At 33.2% G+C, this 15,825-nt stretch overlaps 1 protein-coding gene and 1 long non-coding RNA gene across 2 annotated transcripts; one reads left to right on the top strand and one right to left on the bottom strand.

Annotated features, from left to right (window-relative positions):
- Positions 1–6,079: 6,079 nt before the first annotated feature.
- On the bottom strand, positions 6,080–6,578 carry LOC146897452 (uncharacterized). The gene is made up of 2 exons (XR_015023280.1): positions 6,503–6,578; positions 6,080–6,353 (listed from the first exon to the last, which is right to left on the bottom strand). It is a non-coding gene; the product is annotated as an uncharacterized LOC146897452 (long non-coding RNA).
- Positions 6,579–9,917: 3,339 nt separating this feature from the next.
- Positions 9,918–13,881, top strand: LOC146897451 (rho GTPase-activating protein 3-like). Its single transcript, XM_085731937.1, has 5 exons — positions 9,918–10,618; positions 11,487–11,607; positions 11,711–11,830; positions 12,355–12,585; positions 12,975–13,881. Exons 1-5 carry the CDS (start codon positions 10,164–10,166, stop codon positions 13,530–13,532), a joined length of 1,485 nt encoding a protein of 494 aa, XP_085588063.1. The 5' UTR covers positions 9,918–10,163; the 3' UTR covers positions 13,533–13,881.
- The last annotated feature ends 1,944 nt before the right edge of the window (positions 13,882–15,825 follow it).

The following is a 15,825-nucleotide window of genomic DNA, read 5'->3' as shown; positions in this document are numbered from 1 at the left end:
TAAAATTACCATTAAAATTTTATAGAGACTAAACTTAAAAAATCATGATTTGGTAGGCACTTTTGTCAAAAAAAAAAATGATTTGGTAGGCACTAAAAATATATTTAACCCTATTTATTATTCTTTTCCATCAACATATTCATATTTATTGCATTTCAATCATCTAACTACAGTAGAAACTCTTTAATTTAATATTCGGTAAATTAATAAACTCTCTAAAATAATAAATTTGTCCGGTCCCGACTTGGGTCAATGTAAAAAATTGAAAAACTCGATAAAATAATAAGATAATAATTTTTCGGGAGATCCCTTTATAATTTTCGGTCCCAAGAAAATCATAAATTAATAATTCATAGAAACTGAAAAAAAATATATTAATAATTTATTAAACACATTTGTTCCTCTTGTTTACATTTACTGTACTTCAAAAGTCATTATTGATTTCCAATGCATATGAACACGGTAGTTACTAATTTACGTTGAGTCCCAAGGTTCGCTGCAACGTAGTTCTAAGAGGCATAGACTAATTTGCCTTTTTGTTTGGTATGTACAGTATAATTACTTAAAAACTCTTTAAATTAATAATTATTAATTTATCGATAAATTAATAACTCTCTAAATTAATAAATTTCTCCAGTCCTGACATTATTAATTTATAGAGTTTTAACTGTACTCCACTAACTATAATCAATAAAGGTGTTTTAGTAAATAAATAATATTTTTTAATTGAAATTAACATCACTAATCATTTCCTTAATAACATGTAAAATTCAAAAAAACGTCTATTTTGAAACTGAGTGGGTATGTTTTCCTTGCACAACTTATACTACTAATTTTTTTTTTGTACACGCGCATTCTATACTATGCCCTTAAAGAAACCATAAGAAAAATAAACCTGACAATAATTTGAAAGAAAAAAGGAAGTATGGCTCAATGTTCCAAATCTTACGATTTTAAAAAAAAACCCAAAACATAAAATTTTATATTTAAAATAGAAAAGCATAGGAAAAACTTTGCTACATATAATTTTTTTTAAAAGAGAAAACATAAGTAAGGTTCCGAATTTTTCGCTTTTTGAATTCTTAGAGTTTTAAAAATAAAAATTTGAAAAGGGGAAAAAAAATAATGTGGACGCAAAGTTGAAATTTAGAGGGGATGTGTGTGTGTGTGCGTGTGTGTGGGGGGGGGGGGGGGGGGGGGGGGGGTGTAGAGTGAAATTATATTCTTCTTAATGAACCTCTTGTGTTACATTTTGAGCCAGCCCATGAAAGTATTTGGATTGGAAAATTGCTCTTTACGCATTCATTGTTTGCTCTCAACACCCTGAACTGAATAAAATATCTTCAACGACAGTTAACTACCGTTCAGAGGACTTTACATTACATGAAGGTTGTGTTATACATGAGTGGAAGACAAGCGGGCAATAAGTTGCGCCAGTAAACCTTTTTGGATGGCTAAATCAATCTTTGTAAATACAACATTCATGGACCTAGAAGATATGACATTGTTATGCACGAGCCTTTGAACTCTATGCAGAAGGTCAACAACCTCTATTTCAAAAAAGCCAAAATTGTCAAATGTAAATGATATAAAAACATATTTATTTTCAGAACATGATTTTTTATGTTTGATCCCTTTACCTTATGTAACTTTTAGAAATGTTTGTCCTACAGTAAAAGTCTCAACCTCTATTGTTATTTTATCTATCCAAAATATACGGTTTGTACAATGAATGCCATACAACTCACACCTTTTGTTAGTAACAAGTTTTGTTCAAGGTAGTTAGAATTGTTTTATTGCACTTGCACTGGCACACGAAGACCTTCACTTCACCTTATAATTTAATTCATTCCCACCCTCCAAAATATACGGGTGGTCTATAGGGAACTTTGTAGAGGTTCATTGAGTGTCTTGAAAGTAACTCAAGTATATATCCATCAAAGACAATGTTGTTAGTTTTATTTGTTAAAATTGGTAATGCTCTTCAATGCTTCAAAGCAACCACATGATGATGAGTAAAGTAAATGATGGTGGGTGGAATTAGGCTAGGATGATCATAATTGATCACTGGTACTTTATGACGGAATGTTTGCACAATTAACTTCATATCAACGATCATAAAGTATGCAACATTCAAACAGTCATTTTCATAATATTCATTCCAATGATTTAAACTCCACACCAAACATTTCCCAAATTAGATAGATAAGTACGTACTATATTTTTAATTTATTTTTAGTAATTAACTTTTGACATGCTAATTAATTCAGAATATTGATGGTTCAAACTGCAACTAGTTCTGCATTTGTACCAATTTCAAGCACCATCTTGTGATCCTTATTTTGTTTTCTTATTTTGATTTTGATGGGGACCGTATTAATCAAAACCAAACTATAAGAAGTGGATGCAATAATGCTGACAAAATGCTTTCTCTTGGTCCTCCATGTAACATGGAATTATGCATATAAATGTGAGTTCAATTCAGACCCTTGTGACACAAGTATAGTTTGTGGACACAGAGTATATCTTGTGTGATAGTATGATGTCATTTTTATTATTTATAAAAATTAAGTGATGATGCCATTTGGAGTTATTGTTATTTACTATTTTGATTGATCATTTTGGAGTTTATTCAAACTTAGGCTAGCTCTTCCAGAAATTGTGTATCCAAATATAGATTTGGGTCAAACTTTATCTTCATAGTATTTTTTTGTTACGAGAGGAAATGACAAAGAAAGGAATCACTTTGTCATCATAATAACATTGCTAGAAGATCCTAAATATAATGATGAAAAAAAAAAGAAACCAGTTAACTTTTTTCAAGCACGAGAGGAAAAAGACATCTTTATCTATTTATATTTCAACAAGTTATCATTGGAATTAGATCCTCTAATTGGATGAACAAATAATTTTACAACAATTGAAGGGCCGTTTGATCATGATCTAAATCTTAATCATTTTATATGAACTTAGATGTCACAGTCAAAAATTAGCTTGTAAGACTCGTGCGTATTTATACATTAATCGATCGAGAACCTTATCAACTTCATAACCCACCCAGACGCTTATAATGTGGGTCGATCATGGGTCCAATCATCACATTGTCATATTTAACCTGTCTTTGATATCATATTTGTTAGAACAACAACTGGTACTAGAAGATTAAAGAAAAGGAAATAAAAGACAATGAACATGATCAACCTTTATTTATGTAGTTCGACCAATGGTGCTTACATATACGACGATAGAACAATTATAGTTCTATTTATTTCTCTGACGAACCATACTTAACAATGTTAAATGTATGTGAGACCTCAATACATCTTCAATAAATCTAACTTCTCTGTAACAGTTATACATGTATGATAACACAATAGACATCCAAAAACTTTAATAATGTGAGACATCAATACATCTTCATTAAATCTAACTTCTATATAACCGCTATACATGTACGATAATACAATACACGATTCAAGTTAGCATCAAATAATATTTTACTCAAGTTTAATGATGATGCTCTATCAGTGTAGTTTTTTTAACACTGACATCCTAATTGTGCTCGTCATTTTGCTACATAAGTCCACTTTGTAACGATTTTAAAAATAATTGCAACATACTTGATTTTTAAGTGGATTCTAAGGTGAGGGTCCTATCATGTCCCTCACTGGTGGACCATTACTAAGAGCAATTGGAGTAATCAAATCCATACACCTTATTGTACACTTTCTACACTTGATTACAATTATCTTCTCCCTTTCACCAACAATCATCTTTTTGCTGCTACTGCACCCACCGGCCAGCCACAACTGCAATCAAAGACCCTATTCACATACATTCAATTCAATATCCGTTAATCAAAATTGTTCAATCAATTGTTAAAGCCAGATTAAACCTAAAAAAACTATATAATTCTCAACCATCTTAATTGTTATGGGCAGAAGGATCTATTATCACAAGTGGAATCTTGAATAGAAATTCCCTCAACCATCCATTTCGTAATCAATTTCACAAGACAGAGTGTGCAAAACAGTTCTAATAGTACTAGGCAAATAACGTAATGTTAATTTTAAATGATTTTTAAAGTATACGAAGTGTATCAAATCTCTCCACTATCCATTTTCTCATGGTTTCTGTCGAACAACCTGAATTTTTTTACCATTGATGACAACGCGGAAACTTTCGCTGATCGCCAAAAGAAAGATATTTCGGCAAGGTTTTTTAGATTCAAGGTTTTGCTGGTGTTTTAGAGCTTGGAGAGAGGATGTTTATGATCCAGTGTAGAGAGTGTATAATAAGATGTATGAATTTAATTAATCTAATGGTTTCAAATAATGGTCCGCCAGGGATTTAATAGGACCCTCACCCTAGAATCCACTTTATTTTTATTAGACGTCGGTATGAAACAATTTATACTTACGGTGTATATCTCATTTTCTTATCTCTAAAACCCACAAATTTTGTAAAACACTAACTTAAGATTGAAATTGTAATACATGGTAGGGTGCTAACTACAAGTACATGAGTAATACATCCAAATGAAACAAGGGACCATAAAATAAAACACTAAGATCAATATCACGCGGTGATGGCATGGCAATGACAGGACATATGTAGTTGCATTTGCATGATATCCATGGACATGTTCATGTGCATGCCCTCACTATCTTTTCATCAATTTATATTAATTAATTAATGTAAAAAATATATGGTTCGTTCCCATACCCTACTGTTAGGAAAACGACATTATGTAATTCATCTGACTTAGGTAAACTTTGTTGAATTTTTTAATCATCAAGACATAAAGTTTTTCTGTCAAAAAAGATACTCCCTCCGGTCTTATTTATAAGAGAAAGTTGACTTTTTAGATACATTGAAAAATGTATGTATCTAGTCAAAAACTTAAACCAAATACATAAATTATTTAATGTATTTAAAAAGTAAATTGTTTCTTGTAAATAGGATCGGAGGGAGTATATAGTTTCTCAATCACCGCAGAAGAAGGAAGGTACAAAATAACATGTAATCATGTGACTCTTGGAAGCAAAGCATAGTCGCAAATACACCTCAAACATAGGCGTTTTTTTTTTGTTATGTAAATATATAAATGCAAAGCTCCACATTCATTCCATTACGAGTTATAATATTCATAGTCATAATTTATAATTGCTAAAACAGAAAATTTGTTTCCAAAGTATGCAGATAATAAATAAACATTCAAGAATCAATAGTGACTATGTCTTTGACAATAGAACGATTGAAGTAGTTTTATCTTATATCACTAAAAAAAAAAATTAGTGAGAAAAATTTAGAGAAGGATGATGTGAAATCCCTCTCTAATTCCGTTATTAAATTTTGCGACTAGAAAATTTGTGAGGCATTTCATTTTTTGTCACTAATTTCCCTCCATAATTTTGTTTTGTAGTAGTGTATATAGTGAATTAAAATTACTCTTAAGAGCTCTATATCTAATAATATGACTTGACAATGTGTTTATAAATGACGAATTGTTACTGATGTAAGACGACTAACTGCGCGTATTGAAGATGAAGTGGTGCACAAAAAAGGCTCAGTAGGAATAGTGCAGATTTGGCATTCGGTGTTTAAGTGACTCGAAATATACTTTTTCGAAAATGGAATCAGCCCACGAGTAGAACATATCGCTTTGCCATGATGTATGTGAATTTTTAGTCATCCGAAGTCCTCTAAAAGCCCAAAACGGAATTTTAATATTTCAGCCCGCTTTTGTTATTTTTCTGTTTTGTTTTCTGTTTGGATTTTTGGCTCATTAGGGTTTTGTTATTTTTGTAGTATTTAAACTAAATAGTTGTAGCCTAAGAGACAGTTTTTCATTCAATCAAATTACAGAGAACTTTTCTCTATTTTCCGGTGGATTCCGGAAACCCTTTTGACAAGTTTGTGTTTGCAACTTGTCTGTTTATCTTTTAGGTTTAGCGCTTGCTGACCCTTACTTTCGTTTGCGTCAGTTACTTTAGAGACCAATTTTATAACTGTTGAGTTAGACTCAATCTAAATTATAAGAATTATGTGGTACAAAGTTTACTTAAACATAAAGATCTAGCTAGATTACAATATTACAATTCTCTCCACATAATTATCAAATATGATGAGTCATACTCAACAATAATAATGTTGAAAAAGCTTTCTTTTTCTCGAATGTTTAATAATCTAAACATAAAGCATAGCAAAATTGACGTGAATGGATCATCCTACTTTTGAAATTTGTTCTCTTCAACTTTATTTCCTTGACAACCTGTTCTTCCTCCGTTTGAAGGTTGGGTATCTTTCATTCTTTGGCATGTGAAGTGCTACCAAAGGTACATTTTTTTTCCCTTCAATAAATCCAAACCAATAATATAATAGTTTCAATTGAAAAGACCAACAAGTCATGTGTATTAATCATATCAAAACTATATAATGTTCCATGACAACATAAGTATACATAAAGGAAATTCGTGGTAATATAAGATGACACAAGTACCTTATCATTAATTCATGAAAACGTGACGAAACAGGATAATAGAGTTGCCTTCAACTCCAACACTTCCATTATTCACAAGACAGTTTTTTTTTTTGAAGGAATTATTCACAAGACATAAAAGATCGAAGATTTCATATAGAGATATTGCCCTTACTATTCATCATTTCTTTAATAATAATAATACTTCCAAATTCAATCTGAATTATAATTTATTGTTGTTGAAAAATCAATTAAAATTTCCAAATATTGATGTAAATAGACAAACTTTAAGAGATACAATTTAAGAGGTGAATGAATGTATCTAGAGTCTTGACTCTTGTGAATTTCACTATTATGAAGGGATCGTAGCTGAAAATGTACGTACAAAATTATGCATGAATATAAGAGCAGTATTATCTCCTATAAATAGAGAGATTTGTGAAGAGGTGACTTAACTATATTCTTAGGTGATCATGTGGAAAATTGAGACATCTCCAACCATATCCAAGAGAATAAGGTGTGGGTAGTTATTTGATGTGTAAGTTATAAGTAGTATATTTCTTTGTAAATCATAAGTGGATCATTATATACGGTAGTTTACTTAATAAAGTTTACAAATTGAGCCTTACGATATTGAGACATATGTAGTAGGAGTATAATATTTATATAAGATGAATACTCTTGTATTTTAGGGCTAGCACTTGAGTGACATAATATTTGATGACATTGGTCAACCACAATGTGTTAAAATTTAGGGTCTAAATCATCCTTACAAAACCGACTTGTGAGGTGAGGATTGCCCCCACTTATAAACACATTGTCAGACAATCTGTGGGATTCTTAACACACCCCCTCACAACCAGCACTATTGGGCTTGGTTCGTGGACATAAGTGGTGGGTGGTCCGATAGCGGAAACCTGATAGCATGTGGTCCAATGGATCTTGAAGAGGTTCTAATACCATGTTGAAATTTAGGGTCTAACTCATCCTTACAAAATCGGCTTGTGAGGTGAGGATTACCCCACTTATAAACACATTGTCAGATCATCTCCTATCCGATGTGGGATTCTTAACACAATGTCGCAAACCTTGAGAGAGAGAGAGAGAGAGAGAGAGAGAGAGAGAGAGAGAGAGAGAGAAGTCACTTGTGACATTGTGGTTGACCAATGTCATTAATATCACCAAATGATATGTCACACAGGTGTTATGATCGAGTACATACTCATTGTCCAATTATTTAGTGTCATTTTTTTTTATATTTAATTATTTTGCCTGATTTCTTTATTAATGGAGCTTCAGCTTGTGGTGGTCTTATTCGTGATCATCATGGTCGTTTTATAAAAGATTTTTGGGTTAGTCAGTTCTAAAAGCTTTCTCTTAGCAGAAATGTGGGCATTGGTGAGGAGTGAAATCATTGTGGCAGGAAATCTTGATACTAAGAACATTATTTCTTGAGGCTTAAGACCTTAGTGTGCTCATCATTAAAATCCTATATTCGATTCTTTTTGGTACCAACCAATTTAAATAAGTTAATTTATCTTCGCATTACAAGGTAACTTTGTAAACGGAGAAAGGAATATACTACTCCCTCCGTCCCTATATGTAAACCCCCTTTGCCTTTTTCACATTTTTTAAGAAAAGTTGTTAGTGTAATTAATGTGTCTATTTTGTGTGTTAATATTACCAAATTGTCATTTGTTTGTATGTGTATTAAATTTGAGTTTACATATTTCAAGACAAGTTAGTAGTATTAATTAGAGGCATGTTTAGGAAAAAAAATAATAAATGCATCTAGCAATTTGAAAAGGGGTTTACATTTAGGGATAAATATAAAATCAAATGGGTGGTTACATATAGGGACGGAGGGAGTAGCATTTAGTAGTTGGAGAAAGTGGTAACTTCTTCTAGATCATAAATATCACATAGCTCATCACTGATTCCAATTTCCAAATACTTCACTTGGAAAGTAAGGTATCATACTTTTTAGTCCCTCAAATTTCAATGCATCAGTAACAATTAGTAACAAATATAGTGATGAAGTCAAACAAGAGAGTATCAATCATACACACAGAAATCTGACTCCTAAGCAAGTATGTGTCATGTGTGATGGGTACACGTATCTAATAGCCTTAAAACATGTCACTAAAAACCTCACAAAAATACACGCACTCTCACGTCTTCTTTCACTGTTTTTTTTGTCCTTGCCTATCTCTCTCATGTCACGAGCTAGCCAACTCACTCATTTACCTGCCAATTTTTTCTATAGAAAAAAAAATGTTTATGTTTATGAAAGTTGGATCTAGTGAAGAGACACTTAAATTTATGCTCAGAATCGATCAATGAACTTACACATGTGTGCAGTGTACTTAACCAATTACTTTACTAACAAATATTCATATTGAAAATGATATTTAGTTTTTAATTAAACCTATGGAACCAGAAGCCTGCTGTCACCATTGCATGCATTTATGCAGTTAGAGGATTTGTGACTGTTTGATTGAGGTTTGACTATCTGATCTCGATCGAACAACATAGATCTCAAGTTAGATAATTTCACATTTAAAGAATATCAAAATCTGTTTATTTTTTGGAACATTTAATCTTGATCGAACGATCATACATTACTAGACTAGAAGTTTGGTAAAATTATGCTGAGTAAACATCTTGATTATTAATGATAGATTGGGCGGTTCAAATAACCCAACTACCAAATTAATTTTAAAAAATTTCGATCCCATCAATATTAGATCAGAAGACCGAGGTCTATAATTATGTGACGCAATTAAAGTATGAAATCCATTTAAAAATTCTAGTTGCAATACAATGAATTTAGAAGTTACTTCAGTTGCAATTATAATATCTTTTGTTTCTTGTACCAAAAAAAAATAAAATCTTTTGTTCATATCTTTTTTTGGTTACTCTTTTTTTGTGCATATCTTATCACAATATCAATATTATTTGTGTAGATACCACTTAATTATGTACCCAAAAAAAAAATATTGTTTACGGTAACCTAGGATCTGTGACCTCCAGTAGAGGGCACAATGTACCTCCACGATTTAAACTTTTTGGATTCACTATGAGACTAATCCTCAAGTCGGTAACACATAACATTTAATTTTTTATTCTTACGAGAGCTAGACTACATATCAAATGGGCGACTCCAAAAGTTAAACTAGAGTTTTTTTCGACGGAAAGTCATGTTGCCGACTCTTCTAACACCACATTGTTAATACCACTTAATTTAGCACCATATTATACACATTAAAAAAATATTTATACAAGTCTTTTTCTTAAGGACTAGATTATTTTCTCTCCCTTGATCATTTTACCTTTTACTTTACTTTTCTTATTCTTCCCACCAACATGATCCTAAAACAAACAAAAAGAAAACCAACATCATGTTTTATGTCTCCATCAATCTTACCATCTTACCACCCAATCCAATTGTCTTTCATAATTTCCCTCTCAACCAAACTCTTCATTTTCTCTCTACTTTCAATTCCTCCTTCTTCCATTTTTCACCACAACCTTTACTTAACCAAAACCATATCACATTTTCATTCAAGTAACAAAAACAAACCAACCCTCTTTGTGTTTTACCTCACCTTAAAATATTCAGATCCTTTCAGCTTTATTTAAGACCAACCCTTCATTTTTTTTTTCTTGTTAGTTAACTCAAATGACTCGCCTTTTTCGATCAAAATCATGCAACATAGCTGGTTTCAGTGTGTCTGAATTCAACCCTGTTGCACAAGTAACCATCAACAAGAAGAAAGATGAACAACAAGAACAAGAAGAGGAAGAAGAACTAGAAAGTGATGACAATGACAATGATGATGATGATGATGATGAGGAATATGAGAAATATTCAAGCAACAATGTTTCAAGACAATTCACAAAAGGATCCAACAACAATCATCAAAACCAGTTTGCAATATTGGATATAGTTGTTGCTGCTCTAAAGAAATCTATTGTAACTTGCAGTGTGGAGAGGGAAGATGTTTCTTCCTTGGATATTAGCTGGCCAACCGAAGTGAGACACGTGTCACATGTTACTTTTGATAGATTCAATGGTTTTCTTGGTTTGCCTTCTGAGTTTCAGCCTGAGGTTCCTACAAGGGTACCTAGTGCCAGGTAAATTTTTTATATCTATGTTGTTCATAGAACATGAAATTTATGTAATTTGGTTCAATTTTGTTTAGATTCTTCAATTTATGTTTTGCTTAGATTTTTAATTTATGTCTTGTTCAATTTTGTGTAGATTTTTTAGTTTATGTTTTGTTCAATTTTGTTTAGAATTTTTGGATTAGTATGTGTGTGTGTCAATGTTTTAATCATATATGTTTAGTATTTGTTTGTGTCTCTGGTATAGAAGATTCTGGATGATTTATCTACTCAGTGTTAATTGTCACATCAAAAAATTTGTGAGTTTCTGAATGAATGATTCCCTTGAAATTAGATAAAGTATGAAGATTCCCCTTAAGAAAATTTTAGGCTTTTTATGTAGTAGATTGATATCATCAAAATGCTTTATTTCTTCTTGTAGGTTGCTTCAGTTAACCTATGAATCTTTTATTGTACTTATAATAAAATGGTAGAATGGTTAAGCTGATGTAGATATTAACAGGATTAAATTTATGTAATTGAAAGTAAATTACTATGCATGCATTTCTTTCGACATGTTAATCTGCGTGGTAAGGAACTCGGACACCTTAAGCTAGTGGTGAGAGGTTTAAATCCTGACTATTATGTATGGAAAACACTGTTAAACGGAGTTCAGACGCTGCTAAGCGGCAGTAGATAGTTTGTAAACATGTCTGCATTTCCAACTCAAAATACAATGCAAGGTTTTCAGCACTTGCATTTTGCAACTTACGAAGAAACAAAACTAGTTTGTCAGATTTGTGGCTGCAATAACAGATTGTCCTTGATTGATTATCTGTATTTTTCTCTCATATTGTCTCTCTTTGATTTTGTTCTATACCGTCTTTAAATGATGCAGTGTGAAGGTATTTGGAGTTTCTGCAAAGTCAATGCAGTGTTCTTATGATGATAGAGGGAACAGTGTTCCAACAATTCTTCTAAGGATGCAAAAGCAATTGTATTCTGAAGGAGGCCTTAAAGTATGTTCTGTAATTTGTGTTGTCGTATTTGTCAAATTCATTTGGCTTGATAATAGTTACATGTGAATTTTAAGGTCTAATTTCATGCTTTCCATGGATGAAGGCAGAAGGAATATTCCGCATTACTGCTGAGAATAGCCAAGAAGCATTCGTTCGAGATCAGTTAAACAAAGGGATAGTGCCACATGGAATCGATGTTCATTGTTTATCCGGCTTGATTAAGGTATTTACGAACTCCTATAAAATTCATTTGACTGAACTCATGCTTAACATTTCCAAAGCCTTTCGGTTATTTGCGTAACTTGTAAATTATTTGGAAAGAGTGTAGACGATGCCTTAAAATTTTGTATGCGTTGGCTATGGCTCATAATTTACTGATAAGTGGGCAGTTTGTCTGAGCGGGGAAGGTTGCTCAAGGGTAATCTTGTAAACTAAACTATAACATAAAACACTAAGTTTGATTAATAGGAAGGTACTGCATCCACTCTACAGCTGGAGACCTATGCATAAATGGCCGAAGTCCGTGATCAAACATCTCGTGCTCTCTGTTTGTGTTTTTCCGTATCTTTTTATTTTTCAACCTGGTTGCTGTTCTAATAGATATAGTAAGTTAAAGACATTTTTTCTTATCGAAAACAAAGTACAACTGCATTAATGAGTTTTTGCTGTTAAATAAGTTGATTATTTTTCTCAAACTGGTGTTAACGAAACTACCTTGTCATATCTTTTTATCATTATCTATTTCAGGCCTGGTTTAGAGAGCTTCCAACTGGTGTACTTGATTCTCTCACACCGGAGCAAGTGATGCAATGCAACACAGAAGATGATTGTACTAACCTTGTCAAGTTACTTCCTTCCACAGAAGCTGCTCTTCTTGACTGGGCAATCAATTTGATGGCCGATGTTGTTGAAAATGAACAGTTCAATAAGATGAATGCGCGCAACGTAGCTATGGTTTTCGCGCCCAACATGACACAGGTTTGTTAACAATATCATATTAAGAAAATAATATTTGTTTTCGTTTCTTACTTTCTTTAAAACCAGAAATGTTTCTGGTTGATTATTCATAAACCAATCTCGTTTCGCTCATTTACCAATTTATTATCTGAGTTTGCATCTAAATTTCATATTTCATGGTTTGACACAACAGTAGCAAATTCAAGTTGCTTTTAGACAACCCTGATATTTTGTACAATTAGCATGGCATATCGGTGAACTATAATAAGCTGAAAAATTCGATGGAAATTCTACTCGAAAATATACAAGCATGTTAAAATCAACTCTATATCTCTAAAATCAATTTTGCATACTCCAAAAGTGAAATGAAAAATACGAGTACTAAGAACAAACTTTCTTGTGAAATCCAGATGGCAGACCCCTTAACTGCATTGATTCATGCAGTACAAGTTATGAACTTCTTAAAGACATTGATTTTGAAGACGCTTCGAGAAAGAGAAGAATCGATTGATAATGCAAGATTGCTCTCACATAGCATGGACTTTGCCTCCTGCAATGATGAATTTCCTCCTTTCAACTTCAACAAAGAGGAGTCACCATGTGAACAAATTGAGGATGCTTGTGACAAAAACTCATCAACTACCAAAAGAAAATTCTCAAGGACTTCCACCTTAGGAAGAATAGAATGGAGTGTAGAGAAACTTCGGAGCTCCGAGGAAAAAAGGAATCGAGACGAGGTATTCAGATCTTTTTCAAGTGATGGCGTAACTCCAAGATACGAAAGTGGTCCTTTAGAAAATAGTTATAGTTATCGACGAAGATATGACAGCGAACATTGGTCACGATTGAGAAACGGCGTGCGCAAGTTATGCAGGCACCCGGTATTTCAATTGAGCAAGCCATCTAAGAAGCCTGCAAGTCTTGCCATTGTAAATACTAGGGAAGGAAGAGGAGAAGCTTGGGCTTGAAAATGCATTTTTACAAGGTTTTAAATAACGTAATGCGACACAATTGTGACCGCAACTACAACTGCAACCGCATCAGGTATAGTTGGATGTAGTTTCGCACAATGTTAACAATTGTAGGTCGACCGATTAAAACCTTGTTTATGCATGCCTTGTTTTATGGCTTGTGTGACTGTGATAGATGTGTGTGTGTGTGTGTGTGTGTAGTTGTACTTAGCATAAGCATAGTTTAAGTTGTAACAGCTACTTGGTATTTTTAGAAGAATGTATGTAAGTTTATAAAATGTTTGAAAATGTTAACAAAGGATCTTGCAAATGATTGTTCAATAGAAATCTTAGTTTCTGCCTCAAAGATTTTAGCTTCAAATATGTTTAGTATTGCAACAGTTTTGCCTCCAACAAGAAATGAAAAAACAGAAACTACAAATAAATCAGTAAAAGTACAGAATTACCGAAACACTAATGTAGCAGCGGTAGTGCAAGCAGACAGCTGCATAACCAGAAACTTGCACAGAAGCAGAAACATTCACGCAACAGTATCACATAAATCAGATTGTGCATGGCCGTGATTTACACGCTATGACAGTAAAACAGCAATGCATAATCCAGAATTGCAATTATGCAGACATGTTATAAACCAGAAAACCGTTGATAGCAGAAACATAAATATACAGAAGTCAAATTTAGGATAGAAACACAGATTATGTACCGTGGGGTTAAACATACAAAATCACCATCATGCATACACTATTGAAAGATCAAACTTGCTCAAATAATTGCAAGATTAAGGGAGGAGGAGAGCACGCGAGAATTGACTACAGAATTTGGCCCAAAAAAGATATCTATGTTTCCGAGAGGGACCAACTCCTCTACTATCAATCAAAGAATTCGGATCAAGATTGCAAGAAAATAAAATCCTTGATATTGTTCAATTCAATGTTCAACATGAACATTCAACAATGTCCAAAACTTTCATCATCTGAATTTTCTCTCAAAGCCTTGATCCCTCACTCAGTTTTCTCTTTTTTCTCCCATATTCCCAAATCTTCGTACCACTGTTTATATCTTCTCTCAAAAAAAAATAATATCTTCTGTAACCCACTGCAGTGACCATTTCTTTCGTATATCGCAACTTTTCACACTTAAAGGATGTACTCGTCCGGGCAGGGAAAAATGCAGTGACCATTTCTTCGTATATCGCAACTTTTCACACTTAAAGGATGTACTCATCCGGGCGGGGAAAAAAACATAGTCATTCTCACATTCTGATGGTGCATCCGGAGCAAAAATTATGTTTCTTTTCCATCCGTATGTGCATTTCCGGACGGGTGGGGGGTAAAAGTAGCTCTCTCTCCCATATTAAATCCCTTAATGAGCAATGCTCAACGAAAACAAAGAAGAAAAGGCTCAAGATGCCTAATAAATTTGTGAGAGACCGCAATGTTTTATAGTGACTCATTTGAAAGAGTAACGTCTCTACACATTTAAGGTGGTGGAGTCAAAATTGATTGTGGAGCAACTAGTAGATTTCAATAAAATTCTTGACGACTCAGAGAACATTGATGTGAAGCTTGATGATGAAGACAAAGATTTACTCCTACTCAACTTAGTCCTTTGAGAATTTCCATGATACTTTTTATATGGAAACGAGTGAACCATTGCTTTGGATGAGGTTCAAACCTCGATTCGGACCAAGGAGCTTCAAAAGCTACAGGAGGAATGATGACTTCTAGACCTTGGATCTAAAAGGTGGAGTGGTTTGCAAGTAGGGGTGGAAATGGGCTAGGCCGGGCCGGACTTTGTAAGGCCTAAGTCTGGCCTACTTCAAAAATGTTAGGCCTGAGTCTGACCTATTATCCGTCATAGGCTCATTTTCGAGGTCTGGCCTGGCCTTTTTAAAGGCTTGATGAAGTCTGAAAGCCTATTTAAAAGCCTATTTTATGTTAAGGTCTGGCAACACATGTAAGCCTACTCCTAAATAGGTCAAAACTTATTAAGGCCTAAAGCACACAAATATGTTTGCTACTAAATAATGAATTCTTACGAAGGTCTAATCACACCAATATATCAGCTACTAAATAACCAATCATATGAAGGCTTGTGTTTATGAAAAAAAAACTTCAAAAATATCAATAATGGAAGATATATTATATATGAAAAACTTAATAGGCCGGCCCGATGGGCTTTATAGGCTTTTTTGCAAGCCTTAGCCTGACCTGTTTAATTAAATAGGCCTTATAAAAAGCTTGAGCCTGATCTTGTTAATAAACGAGTTGGGCCGAGTTAGACTTTAAAT

This window comes from Medicago sativa, chromosome 8 (assembly GCF_051527215.1).
Source record: "Medicago sativa cultivar Bolivia chromosome 8, Bolivia_mono, whole genome shotgun sequence".
NCBI classification, from domain to species: domain Eukaryota; kingdom Viridiplantae; phylum Streptophyta; class Magnoliopsida; order Fabales; family Fabaceae; genus Medicago; species Medicago sativa.
This window is presented reverse-complemented; position numbering and strand designations above follow the sequence as displayed.

Bases quoted from the DNA above. Each gene is read 5' to 3' on its own strand.
- LOC146897451 (XM_085731937.1), top strand. From the start codon at position 10,164: ATGACTCGCCTTTTTCGATCAAAATCATGCAACATAGCTGGTTTCAGT. The intron at 11,608-11,710 runs GTATGTTCTGTA...CCATGGATGAAG, and splicing joins ATTCTGAAGGAGGCCTTAAA to GCAGAAGGAATATTCCGCAT. The intron at 12,586-12,974 runs GTTTGTTAACAA...TGTGAAATCCAG, and splicing joins TCGCGCCCAACATGACACAG to ATGGCAGACCCCTTAACTGC.